This window comes from Mustelus asterias, unplaced genomic scaffold (genome assembly GCF_964213995.1).
Source record: "Mustelus asterias unplaced genomic scaffold, sMusAst1.hap1.1 HAP1_SCAFFOLD_819, whole genome shotgun sequence".
Lineage (NCBI taxonomy): Eukaryota > Metazoa > Chordata > Chondrichthyes > Carcharhiniformes > Triakidae > Mustelus > Mustelus asterias.
The window spans coordinates 78,821-93,102 of NW_027590765.1; the positions used below are offsets into that span (position 1 = coordinate 78,821).

At 53.3% G+C, this 14,282-nt stretch overlaps 1 protein-coding gene across 1 annotated transcript in view; it reads right to left on the bottom strand.

Moving 5' to 3' along the window:
• LOC144487465 (uncharacterized) overlaps positions 1-14,282 on the bottom strand; it is a 107,596-nt gene that overhangs the window by 48,648 nt on the left and 44,666 nt on the right. The window contains exons 10-11 of the mRNA XM_078205561.1: positions 9,237-9,290; positions 3,567-3,641 (exon numbers count right to left, since the gene is read on the bottom strand). Of these exons, the coding sequence (XP_078061687.1) occupies positions 3,567-3,641; positions 9,237-9,290 (129 nt within the window). The remainder of the gene's footprint in view (positions 1-3,566; positions 3,642-9,236; positions 9,291-14,282) is intronic.

Below are 14,282 nucleotides of genomic sequence, written 5' to 3' on the forward strand. Positions count from 1 at the left end.
CAGTAAAGCTCCCTCTGCACTGTCCCCTATCAAACACTCCCAGGACAAGTACAGCACGGGGTTAGATACAGAGTAAAGCTCCCTCTACACTGTCCCCATCAAACACTCCCAGGACAGGTACAGCACGGGGTTAGATACAGAGTAAAGCTCCCTCTGCACTGTCCCCTATCAAACACTCCCAGGACAGGTACAGCACGGGGTGAGATACAGAGTAAAGCTCCCTCTACCCTGTCCCCCATCAAACACTCCCAGGACAGGTACAGCACGGGGTTAGATACAGAGTAAAGCTCCCTCTACACTGTCCCCCATCAAACACTCCCAGGACAGGGACAGCACGGGGTTAGATACAGAGTAAAGCTCCCTCTACACTGTACCCATCAAACACTCCCAGGAGAGGGACAGCACGGGGTTAGATACAGAGTAAAGCTCCCTCTACACTTTCCCCCATCAAACACTCCCAGGACAGGTACAGCACGGGGTTAGATACAGAGTAAAGCTCCCTCTACACTGTCCCCCATCAAACACTCCCAGGACAGGTACAGCACGGGGTGAGATGCAGAGTAAAGCTCCCTCGACACTGTCCCCTATCAAACACTCCCAGGACAGGTACAGCACGGGGTTAGATACACAGTAAAGCTCCCTCTGCACTGTCCCCTATCAAACACTCCCAGGACAAGTACAGCACGGGGTTAGATACAGAGTAAAGCTCCCTCTACACTGTCCCCATCAAACACTCGCAGGACAGGTACAGCACGGGGTTAGATACAGAGTAAAGCTCCCTCTGCACTGTCCCCTATCAAACACTCCCAGGACAGGTACAGCACGGGGTGAGATACAGAGTAAAGCTCCCTCTACACTGTCCCCCATCAAACACTCCCAGGACAGGTACAGCACGGGGTTAGATACAGAGTAAAGCTCCCTCTACACTGTCCCCCATCAAACACTCCCAGGACAGGGACAGCACGGGGTTAGATACAGAGTAAAGCTCCCTCTACACTGTACCCATCAATCACTCCCAGGAGAGGGACAGCACGGGGTTAGATACAGAGTAAAGCTCCCTCGACACTTTCCCCCATCAAACACTCCCAGGACAGGTACAGCACGGGGTTAGATACAGAGTAAAGCTCCCTCTACACTGTCCCCCATCAAACACTCCCAGGACAGGTTCAGCACGGGGTTAGATGCAGAGTAAAGCTCCCTCGACACTGTCCCCCATCAAACACTCCCAGGACAGGTACAGCACGGGGTTAGATACAGAGTAAAGCTCCCTCTACACTGTCCCCCATCAAACACTCCCAGGACAGGTTCAGCACGGGGTGAGATGCAGAGTAAAGCCCCCTCTACACTGTCCCCCATCAAACACCCCCAGGACAGGTTCAGCACGGGGTTAGATACAGAGTAAAGCTCCCTCGACACTGTCCCCCATCAAACACTCCCAGGACAGGTACAGCACGGGGTTAGATACAGAGTAAAGGTCCCTCTACACTGTCCCCCATCAAACACTCCCAGGACAGGGACAGCACGGGGTTAGATACAGAGTAAAGCTCCCTCAACACTATCGCCATCAAACACTCCCAGGACAGGTACAGCACGGGGTTAGATACAGAGTAAAGCTCCCTCTACACTGTCCCCATCAAACACTCCCAGGACAGGTACAGCACGGGGTTAGATACAGAGTAAAGCTCCCTCGACACTGTCCCCCATCAAACACTCCCAGGACAGGTACAGCACGGGGTTAGATACAGAGTAAAGCTCCCTCTACACTGTCCCCCATCAAACACTCCCAGGACAGGTACAGCACGGGGTTAGATACAGAGTAAAGGTCCCTCTGCACTGTCCCCCATCAAACACTCCCAGGACAGGGACAGCACGGGGTTAGATACAGAGTAAAGCTCCCTCTACACTGTCCCCCATCAAACACTCCCAGGACAGGTACAGCACAGGGTTCGATACAGAGTGAAGCTCTCTTGACACTGTCCCCCATCAAACACTCCCAGGATATGTCCAGCATGGGGAGAGATACAGAGTAAAGCTCCCTCTACACTGTCCCCATCAGACACTCCCAGGACAGGTACAGCACGGGTTCGATACAGAGTAAAGGTCCCTCTACACTGTCCCCCATCAAACACTCCCAGGACAGGGACAGCACGGGGTTAGATACAGAGTAAAGCTCCCTCAACACTATCGCCATCAAACACTCCCAGGACAGGTACAGCACGGGGTTAGATACAGAGTAAAGCTCCCTCTACACTGTCCCCATCAAACACTCCCAGGACAGGTACAGCACGGGGTTAGATACAGAGTAAAGCTCCCTCTACACTGTCCCCCATCAAACACTCCCAGGACAGGTACAGCACGGGGTTAGATACAGAGTAAAGCTCCCTCTACACTGTCCCCCATCAAACACTCCCAGGACAGGTACAGCACGGGGTTAGATACAGAGTAAAGCTCCCTCTACACTGTCCCCCATCAAACACTCCCAGGACAGGTACAGCACGGGGTTAGATGTAGACTGAAGCTCCCTCTACACTGTCCCCCATCAAACACTCCCAGGACAGGGACAGCACGGGGTTAGATACAGAGTAAAGCTCCCTCTACACTGTCCCCCATCAAACACTCCCAGGACAGGTACAGCACAGGGTTCGATACAGAGTGAAGCTCCCTCTACACTGTCCCCATCAAACACTCCCAGGACAGGTACAGCACGGGGTTAGATACAGAGTAAAGCTCCCTCTGCACTGTCCCCATCAAACACTCCCAGGATATGTCCAGCATGGGGAGAGATACAGAGTAAAGCTCCCTCTACACTGTCCCCATCAGACACTCCCAGGACAGGTACAGCACGGGTTAGATACAGAGTAAAGGTCCCTCTGCACTGTCCCCCATCAAACACTCCCAGGACAGGTACAGCACGGGGTTAGATACAGAGTAAAGCTCCCTCTACACTGTCCCCATCAAACACTCCCAGGACAGGTACAGCACGGCGTTAGATACAGAGTAAAGCTCCCTCTACACTGTCCCCATCAAACACTCCCAGGACAGGTACAGCACGGGGTTAGATACAGAGAACACCTACACTGTTAAAAGATGCCATGTTTAAAATTGATTTGTTGGACATGGGCATCGCTGGCTAGTCCAGGATTTATTGCCCATCCCTAGTTGCCCTTGGAGGGCAGTTGAGAGTCAACCACATTGGCTGTGTCTCTGGAGTCACATGTAGGCCAGACCGGGGTAAGGCCGGCAGACTTCCTTCCCGAATGGGAACCAGATGTGTTTTTCCGACAAACGACAATGGTTTCACGGTCCGAAATAGATTCTTCATCCCAGATTATTCTTGTTGAATTCAGATTCCACCAGCTGCTGTGACAGAATTTAAACCCGGGGCCTCCAGAACATGAGCTGACCTTCTGGATGAATGGTCTGATGATATAACCGCTCTGCCATCACCTCCCCTCATCCAGCTTCAGAGGAACGTTCCCTGTACACTGTCCCCGTCAACACCCAGAGCCTAAGTAAGGCACACAATCAGGTCCGACCCTTGTGTTTCAAATTGACGACTTACGTACCTGCTCTTGGAGGTAATTTTGAAATTCTTGCACTTTGTCCTCCCTTTGTTTCACGTTCCATAAAGTATTTGACATCTGTGAATAAGAAATGTTCGTTAAGACGTCATTTGATTTTGCTGAAAAATAGAGATGGCAAAGTTTTCACACTCGTCTCTCATCAGTGATCTTGACAAGAATGCCAAAGTAAGGGAAATACAATCGTTTGGACTGTATTAGAAGAGTGCGCTCATTGGTTAGCAAGTGAACTCTTATTGGCAGAGCATTGGTGTGGAGAATGCTCTAGTTGACAGTTAACTGCCAAGTATTTTGAAATCTAATCGGTCAGCTGACCTCTTGTGTTGCTCCTCATCCTACTTCAGCATCAAGCTTCCAGGGTGAGCAAATGGCTCAAATGTCCCAAAATATGGACAGATCCAGCGGAGCTGGCGGAACAGTGGTGTACAATTGAAATGGAGGTGCCCCAGGAGTTCTCAACATCGAATCTGCATCCCATGAAGTCTCGTGGCTCTCGGGTAAACATGGACAAAGAAACCTACAGCTGATCACCACTTACTGTCTCGCCTCAGCTGATGAATCTGTATTCCTGATGAGGCAGTAATTGGCCAAGTTGGATTTGTCCTGTTTCGGGTGGGCAGGACATACCTGGACAGTTGTCCACATTGCTGGTTAGATGCCAGTGTTGAAACTGGACTGGAAGAGCTTGGCAAGGGGAACAGCAAGTTCGAGAGCACAGGTCTTCAGTACTGTTGCTGGAATGTTATCAGCGCCCTTTTGCCTTTGCAGTATCCAGTGCCTCCACCTGTTTCTTGACACCACGTGCAGTGAATCACTGTGGCTGGAACCTGGCATCTGAAATGTGAGGGCCATCGGAGGGGGCTGAGATGGATATACCAGAGGGTTCAGAAAATATAACTACTCTGGTTAATCATATCAGGAAATCATAGAATCATAGAAACCCTACAGTGCAGAAGGAGGCCATTCGGCCCATCGAGTCTGCACCGACCACAATCCCACCCAGGCCCTACCCCCACATATTTTACCCGCTAATCCCTCTAACCTACGCATCCCAGGACTCTAAGGGGCAATTTTTTTTAACCTGGTCAATCAACCTAACCCGCACATCTTTGGACTGTGGGAGGAAACCGGAGCACCCGGAGGAAACCCACGCAGACACGAGGAGAATGTGCAAACTCCACACAGACAGTGACCCCAGCTGGGAATCGAACCCGGGACCCTGGAGCTGTGAAGCAGCAGTGCTAACCCACTGTGCTACCGTGCCGCCCTTGTGGGGGAAGAGGTGGGGAAACTCAAAGACCCTGAACCATTTACCTGAGGTGTTTGGCTCTCAGGCTGGCTGGGCTCCTTGGGAACATCAATCCTACAAGGGATTGCAATATTCCTCAAGGTGATCTTGGCATTGACGGTGCTTGTCAATGTAGTTAAGTGTGCCTGTGCAAGGTTGTCCAAGTCCACAGAAGGCATGGTCCCAGTGATGGCAGTTAAGTTGAGCAAGCAAGGATACCAAGGGGCCAGTCATCCTTCAGGACACAGGAACAAGTATTGGGACACTTCTATTTAGTGGCCTTATCCCGGGCGATAGCCAAGGGCCAAAAGCAGGGACTGATGGGGGGTAGTTTGGAATCGTAGTGTCAGGCCCTTCATTTTAGTTTTACCAGAATAAGTAGACTAGGTTAAGGTCATTATAAAGTGCCTTATATATATATAGTGAGAATTCACAATGTGCCTGGAACAATATATAGAAAGATATTATAAACTGCAAAGGTGTTATAAACTGCACACCCACACATTAACCAAGTATGATCAGCTTCAACTGTATTTTCAACCCTGCCTTGTGCGCCTTGGCCAACTTTGTTCCGAATGCAGCATGATGGGAAACACAGTGGGAGACAGACCAAATTCTGTCAATACAATGGAGCACAGAAAGGCAGCTTCTCTTCTCTGTTTCTGGGTATGCGAAAGGCGAAGGTTTAACCACAGGCCTGGTATGTAAGGGAGGGGGTTCGTTCATGGGTCGCGAGGCTGGGGCGGTCTCTCAAGCTGGTAAAGGAGGCCCAGGTTCCAGCGAAAGAGTGACTCATTTCAACAATTAAAGGTCACAGATGTTAATGATGGCCTTGGTGACTGGGTTAGGTTTCCCAGGTAAAGGGGAAGGATCCTACATGGGCACGAAGCGAATCGTCTCCGATTCCTGTTGACAGGTGGAATGTGGTTGGTTAAGGAAATAATGTGGAATATTGTGACTGGGCTCTCCAGTCTGATTGACGAGACTGGGCGGGATATTGAAATGTTGAGAATGATACAATAATTTTACCGGGCAATACTCGGTCAGAGAGCACAGCCAACCCCCAGTGACTGTCTCTCTCTCCTGATGCAATGCATTAGCAAATAAATTCCTCCGCGTTCTTTAAATATACGCTGTCTTTCGCAGTCTATGGATTGGTTGAGTGAGGTTCAACAAATACACGGCACCCCCAGGGGAACACCCTTCAGAAAATTCCTCTGACACTCAGCCCCTCTGGGAGATATCTGTACACTGACTGGTGTCTCTCAGTCCCCTCTCTCTCAGGGAGATATCTGTACACTGACTGGTGTCTCTCAGTCCCCTCTCTCTCTCTCTCTCTCTCAGGGAGATATCTGTACACTGACTGGTGTCTCTCATTCCCCTCTCTCTCTCTCAGGGTGATATCTGTACACAGACTGGTGTCTCTCAGTCCTCTCTCTCTCTCAGGGAGATATCTGTACACTGACTGGTGTCTCTCATTCCCCTCTCTCTCTCTCAGGGTGATATCTGTACACTGACTGGTGTCTCTCAGTCCTCTCTCTCTCTCAGGGAGATATCTGTACACTGACTGGTGTCTCTCAGTCCCCGCTCTCTCTCTCTCAGGGAGATATCTGTACACTGACTGGTGTCTCTCAGTCCCCTCTCTCTCTCTCGGGGAGATATCTGTACACTGACTGGTGTCTCTCAGTTCCCTCTCTCTCTCTCAGGGAGATATCTGTACACTGACTGGTGTCTCTCAGTCCCCTCTCTCTCTCTCTCAGGGAGATATCTGTACACTGACTGGTGTCTCTCAGTCCCCTCTCTCTCTCTCGGGGAGATATCTGTACACTGACTGGTGTCTCTCAGTCCCCTCTCTCTCTCTCTCGGGGAGATATCTGTACACTGACTGGTGTCTCTCAGTCCTCTCTCTCTCTCTCTCAGGGAGATATCTGTACACTGACTGGTGTCTCTCAGTCCCCTCTCTCTCTCTCAGGGAGATATCTGTACACTGACTGGTGTCTCTCAGTCCCCTCTCTCTCTCTCAGGGAGATATCTGTACACTGACTGGTGTCTCTCAGTCCCCTCTCTCTCTCTCTCAGGGAGATATCTGTACACTGACTGGTGTCTCTCAGTCCCCTCTCTCTCTCTCTCTCTCTCAGGGAGATATCTGTACACTGACTGGTGTCTCTCAGTCCCCTCTCGCTCTCTCAGGGAGATATCTGTACACTGACTGGTGTCTCTCATTCCCCTCTCTCTCTCTCAGGGTGATATCTGTACACTGACTGGTGTCTCTCAGTCCTCTCTCTCTCTCGGGGAGATATCTGTACACTGACTGGTGTCTCTCAGTCCCCTCTCTCTCTCTCTCAGGGAGATATCTGTACACTGACTGGTGTCTCTCAGTCCCCTCTCTCTCTCTCTCTCTCAGGGAGATATCTGTACACTGACTGGTGTCTCTCATTCCCCTCTCTCTCTCTCAGGGTGATATCTGTACACTGACTGGTGTCTCTCAGTCCCCTCTCTCTCTCTCAGGGAGATATCTGTACACTGACTGGTGTCTCTCATTCCCCTCTCTCTCTCTCAGGGTGATATCTGTACACTGACTGGTGTCTCTCAGTCCCCTCTCTCTCAGGGAGATATCTGTACACTGACTGGTGTCTCTCAGTCCCCTCTCTCTCAGGGAGATATCTGTACACTGACTGGTGTCTCTCAGTCCCCCCTCTCTCTCTCTCAGGGAGATATCTGTACACTGACTGGTGTCTCTCAGTCCCCTCTCTCTCTCTCTCAGGGAGATATCTGTACACTGACTGGTGTCTCTCAGTCCCCTCTCTCTCAGGGAGATATCTGTACACTGACTGGTGTCTCTCAGTCCCCCCTCTCTCTCTCTCAGGGAGATATCTGTACACTGACTGGTGTCTTTCAGTCTCCTCTCTCTCAGGGAGATATCTGTACACTGACTGGTGTCTCTCAGTCCCCTCTCTCTCAGGGAGATATCTGTACACTGACTGGTGTCTCTCAGTCCCCTCTCTCTCTCTCTCAGGGAGATATCTGTACACTGACTGGTGTCTCTCAGTCCCCTCTCTCTCTCTCAGGGAGATATCTGTACACTGACTGGTGTCCCTCAGTCCCCTCTCTCTCTCTCGGGGAGATATCTGTACACTGACTGGTGTCTCTCAGTCCCCTCTCTCTCTCTCGGGGAGATATCTGTACACTGACTGGTGTCTCTCAGTCCCCTCTCTCTCTCTCAGGTAGATATCTGTACACTGACTGGTGTCTCTCAGTCCCCTCTCTCTCTCTCAGGGGGATATCTGTACACTGACTGGTGTCTCTCAGTCCCCTCTCTCTCTCGCGGGGAGATATCTGTACACTGACTGGTGTCTCTCAGTCCCCTATCTCTCTCTCAGGGAGATATCTGTACACTGACTGGTGTCTCTCAGTCCCCTCTCTCTCAGGGGGATATCTGTACACTGACTGGTGTCTCTCAGTCCTCTCTCTCTGGGAGATATCTGTACACTGACTGGTGTCTCTCAGTCCCCTCTCTCTCTCTCGGGGAGATATCTGTACACGGACTGGTGTCTCTCAGTCCCCTCTCTCTCAGGGAGATATCTGTACACTGACTGGTGTTTCTCAGTCCTCTCTCTCTCTCTCAGGGAGATATCTGTACACTGACTGGTGTCTCTCAGTCCTCTCTCTCTCTCTCTGGGAGATATCTGTACACTGACTGGTGTCTCTCAGTCCCCTCTCTCTCTCTCGGGGAGATATCTGTACACTGACTGGTGTCTCTCAGTCCCCTCTCTCTCAGGGAGATATCTGTACACTGACTGGTGTCTCTCAGTCCCCTCTCTCTCAGGGGGATATCTGTACACTGACTGGTGTCTCTCAGTCCTCTCTCTCAGGGAGATATCTGTACACTGACTGGTGTCTCTCAGTCCTCTCTCTCTCTCTCTGGGAGATATCTGTACACTGACTGGTGTCTCTCAGTCCCCTCTCTCTCTCTCGGGGAGATATCTGGACACTGACTGGTGTCTCTCAGTCCCCTCTCTCTCAGGGAGATATCTGTACACTGACTGGTGTCTCTCAGTCCCCTCTCTCTCAGGGGGATATCTGTACACTGACTGGTGTCTCTCAGTCCTCTCTCTCAGGGAGATATCTGTACACTGACTGGTGTCTCTCAGTCCCCTCTCTCTCTCAGGGAGATATCTGTACACTGACTGGTGTCTCTCAGTCCCCTCTCTCTCTCTCGGGGAGATATCTGTACACTGACTGGTGTCTCTCAGTCCTCTCTCTCTTTCTCTCAGGGAGATATCTGTACACTGACTGGTGTCTCTCAGTCCCCTCTCATTTCCTGTAAAAGTCTGAAGCTCCTGAATTCAAGTAAATCCATGACTCACCTTGAGTGGTGTGTCGATCTGAAGTGAATATTTTTCAATGCTTTTGGCGAAAAGCTGTGGGCAGAAGCATGGAGAGATTAGGCTGGTCAGGACTGCAGCCAGAAGGCAAAATGTATATGAACCAGTCTGGAGCAGTGCAAATGCAATGAAACATTATCATGTCCCCTCTCACTGTGACCCAGTGTCTCTCTCCCCTCTCACTGTGACCCAGTGTCTCTCCCCTCTCACTGTGACCCAGTGTGTCCCCTCTCACTGTGACCCAGTGTCTCTCTCCCCTCTCACTGTGACCCAGTGTCTCTCCCCTCTCACTGTGACCCAGTGTCTCCCCTCTCACTGTGACCCAGTGTCTCTCTCCTCTCACTGTGACCCAGTGTCTCTCTCCCCTCTCACTGTGACCCAGTGTCTCTCTCTCCTCTCACTGTGACCCAGTGTCTATCCCCTCTCACTGTGACCCAGTGTCTCTCCTCTCACTGTGACCCAGTGTCTCTCTCCCCTCTCACTGTGACCCAGTGTGTCTCTCCTCTCACTGTGACCCAGTGTCTCTCTCCCCTCTCACTGTGACCCAGTGTCTCTCCCCTCTCACTGTGACCCAGTGTCTCTCTCCCCTCTCACTGTGATCCAGTGTCTCACTCCCCTCTCACTGTGACCCAGTGTCTCTCCCCTCTCACTGTGACCCAGTGTCTCTCTCCCCTCACTGTGACCCAGTGTCTCCCCTCTCACTGTGACCCAGTGTCTCTCTCTCGTCTCACTGTGACCCAGTGGCTCTCCCCTCTCACTGTGATCCAGTGTCTCTCCCCTCTCACTGTGACCCAGTGTCTCTCCCCTCTCACTGTGACCCAGTGTCTGTCTCCCCTCTCAGTGACCCAGTGTCTCTCCCCTCTCACTGTGACCCAGTGTCTCTCCCCTCTCACTGTGACCCAGTGTCTCTCCCCTCTCACTGTGACCCAGTGTCTCTCTCTCGTCTCACTGTGACCCAGTGTCTCTCCCCTCTCACTGTGACCCAGTGTCTCTCCCCTCTCACTGTGACCCAGTGTCTCTCTCCCCTCTCACTGTGACCCAGTGTCTCTCTCCCCTCTCACTGTGACCCAGTGTCTCTCTCCCCTCTCACTGTGACCCAGTGTCTCTCTCTCCTCTCACTGTGACCCAGTGTCTCTCCACTCACTGTGATCCAGTGTCTCTCCCCTCTCACTGTGACCCAGTGTCTCTCTCCTCTCACTGTGACCCAGTGTCTCTCACCCCTCTCACTGTGATCCAGTGTCTCTCTCCCCTCTCACTGTGACCCAGTGTCTCACTCCCCTCTCACTGTGACCCAGTGTCTCTCCTCTCACTGTGACCCAGTGTCTCTCTCCCCTCTCACTGTGACCCAGTGTCTCTCTCCCCTCTCACTATGAGCCAGTGTCTCTCTCCCCTCTCACTATGAGCCAGTGTCTCTCCCCTCTCACTGTGACCCAGTGTCTCTCTCCCCTCTCACTGTGACCCAGTGTCTCTCCCCTCTCACTGTGACCCAGTGTCTCTCTCCCCTCTCACTGTGACCCAGTGTCTCTCCCCTCTCACTGTGACCCAGTGTCTCTCTCCCCTCTCACTGTGACCCAGTGTCTCTCCCCTCTCACTGTGACCCAGTGTCTCTCTCTCCTCTCACTGTGACCCAGTGTCTCTCTCCCCTCTCACTGTGACCCAGTGTCTCTCCCCTCTCACTGTGACCCAGTGTCTCTCCCCTCTCACTGTGACCCAGTGTCTCTCTCCGCTCTCACTGTGATCCAGTGTCTCTCTCCCCTCTCACTGTGACCCAGTGTCTCTCCCCTCTCACTGTGACCCAGTGTCTCTCCCTTCTCACTGTGACCCAGTGTCTCTCCCCTCTCACTGTGATCCAGTGTCTCTCCCCTCTCACTGTGACCCAGTGTCTCTCCCCTCTCACTGTGACCCAGTGTCTCTCCCCTCTCACTGTGACCCAGTGTCTCTCCCCTCTCACTGTGACCCAGTGTCTCTCCCCTCTCACTGTGACCCAGTGTCTCTCCCCTCTCACTGTGACCCAGTGTCTCTCCCCTCTCACTGTGACCCAGTGTCTCTCTCCCCTCTCACTGTGACCCAGTGTCTCTCCCCTCTCACTGTGACCCAGTGTCTCTCCCCTCTCACTGTGACCCAGTGTCTCTCTCCCCTCTCACTGTGATCCAGTGTCTCTCTCCCCTCTCACTGTGACCCAGTGTCTCCCCTCTCACTGTGACCCAGTGTCTCTCCCCTCTCACTGTGACCCAGTGTCTCTCCCCTCTCACTGTGACCCAGTGTCTCTCTCTCCTCTCACTGTGATCCAGTGTCTCTCTCCCCTCTCACTGTGACCCAGTGTCTCTCCACTCACTGTGATCCAGTGTCTCTCCCCTCTCACTGTGACCCAGTGTCTCTCCCCTCTCACTGTGACCCAGTGTCTCTCCTCTCACTGTGACCCAGTGTCTCTCTCCCCTCTCACTGTGACCCAGTGTGTCTCTCCTCTCACTGTGACCCAGTGTCTCTCTCCCCTCTCACTGTGACCCAGTGTCTATCCCCTCTCACTGTGACCCAGTGTCTCTCCTCTCACTGTGACCCAGTGTCTCTCTCCCCTCTCACTGTGACCCAGTGTCTCTCCTCTCACTGTGACCCAGTGTCTCTCCCCTCTCACTGTGACCCAGTGTCTCTCCTCTCACTGTGACCCAGTGTCTCTCCCCTCTCACTGTGACCCAGTGTCTCTCCCCTCTCACTGTGACCCAGTGTCTCTCCCCTCTCACTGTGACCCAGTGTCTCTCCCCTCTCACTGTGACCCAGTGTCTCTCTCCTCTCACTGTGACCCAGTGTCTCTCCCCTCTCACTGTGACCCAGTGTCTCTCCCCTCTCACTGTGACCCAGTGTCTCTCTCCCCTCTCACTGTGACCCAGTGTCTCTCCCCTCTCACTGTGACCCAGTGTCTCTCCCCTCTCACTGTGACCCAGTGTCTCTCCTCTCACTGTGACCCAGTGTCTCTCTCCCCTCTCACTGTGACCCAGTGTCTCTCCTCTCACTGTGACCCAGTGTCTCTCTCCCCTCTCACTGTGACCCCGTGTCTATCCCCTCTCACTGTGACCCAGTGTCTATCCCCTCTCACTGTGACCCAGTGTCTCTCTCCCCTCTCACTGTGACCCAGTGTCTCTCTCCCCTCTCACTGTGACCCAGTGTCTCTCTCCCCTCTCACTGTGACCCAGTGTCTCTCCCCTCTCACTGTGACCCAGTGTCTCTCCCCTCTCACTGTGACCCAGTGTCTCCCCTCTCACTGTGACCCAGTGTCTCTCTCTCGTCTCACTGTGACCCAGTGTCTCTCCCCTCTCACTGTGAGCCAGTGTCTCTCTCCCCTCTCACTGTGACCCAGTGTCTCTCCCCTCTCACTGTGACCCAGTGTCTCTCCCCTCTCACTGTGACCCAGTGTCTCTCTCCCCTCTCACTGTGACCCAGTGTCTCTCCCCTCTCACTGTGACCCAGTGTCTCTCCCCTCTCACTGTGACCCAGTGTCTCTCTCCCCTCTCACTGTGATCCAGTGTCTCACTCCCCTCTCACTGTGACCCAGTGTCTCTCCCCTCTCACTGTGACCCAGTGTCTCTCCCCTCTCACTGTGACCCAGTGTCTCCCCTCTCACTGTGACCCAGTGTCTCTCTCCTCTCACTGTGACCCAGTGTCTCTCTCCCCTCTCACTGTGACCCAGTGTCTCTCTCCCCTCTCACTGTGACCCAGTGTCTCTCTCCCCTCTCACTGTGACCCAGTGTCTCTCCCCTCTCACTGTGACCCAGTGTCTCTCTCCCCTCTCACTGTGACCCAGTGTCTCTCTCTCCTCTCACTGTGACCCAGTGTCTCTCCTCTCACTGTGACCCAGTGTCTCTCTCCCCTCTCACTGTGACCCAGTGTCTATCCCCTCTCACTGTGACCCAGTGTCTCTCCTCTCACTGTGACCCAGTGTCTCTCTCCCCTCTCACTGTGACCCAGTGTGTCTCTCCTCTCACTGTGACCCAGTGTCTCTCTCCCCTCTCACTGTGACCCAGTGTCTCTCCCCTCTCACTGTGACCCAGTGTCTCTCTCCCCTCTCACTGTGATCCAGTGTCTCACTCCCCTCTCACTGTGACCCAGTGTCTCTCCCCTCTCACTGTGACCCAGTGTCTCTCTCCCCTCACTGTGACCCAGTGTCTCCCCTCTCACTGTGACCCAGTGTCTCTCTCCCCTCTCACTGTGACCCAGTGTCTGTCTCCCCTCTCAGTGACCCAGTGTCTCTCCCCTCTCACTGTGACCCAGTGTCTCTCCCCTCTCACTGTGACCCAGTGTCTCTCCCCTCTCACTGTGACCCAGTGTCTCTCCCCTCTCACTGTGACCCAGTGTCTCTCTCTCGTCTCACTGTGACCCAGTGTCTCTCCCCTCTCACTGTGACCCAGTGTCTCTCCCCTCTCACTGTGACCCAGTGTCTCTCTCCCCTCTCACTGTGACCCAGTGTCTCACTCCCCTCTCACTGTGACCCAGTGTCTCTCCCCTCTCACTGTGACCCAGTGTCTCTCTCCCCTCTCACTGTGACCCAGTGTCTCTCTCTCCTCTCACTGTGACCCAGTGTCTCTCCACTCACTGTGATCCAGTGTCTCTCCCCTCTCACTGTGACCCAGTGTCTCTCTCCTCTCACTGTGACCCAGTGTCTCTCACCCCTCTCACTGTGATCCAGTGTCTCTCTCCCCTCTCACTGTGACCCAGTGTCTCACTCCCCTCTCACTGTGACCCAGTGTCTCTCCTCTCACTGTGACCCAGTGTCTCTCTCCCCTCTCACTGTGACCCAGTGTCTCTCTCCCCTCTCACTATGAGCCAGTGTCTCTCCCCTCTCACTGTGACCCAGTGTCTCTCTCCCCTCTCACTGTGACCCAGTGTCTCTCCCCTCTCACTGTGACCCAGTGTCTCTCCCCTCTCACTGTGACCCAGTGTCTCTCCCCTCTCACTGTGACCCAGTGTCTCTCTCCCCTCTCACTGTGACCCAGTGTCTCTCCTCTCACTGTGACCCAGTGTCTCTCCCCTCTCACT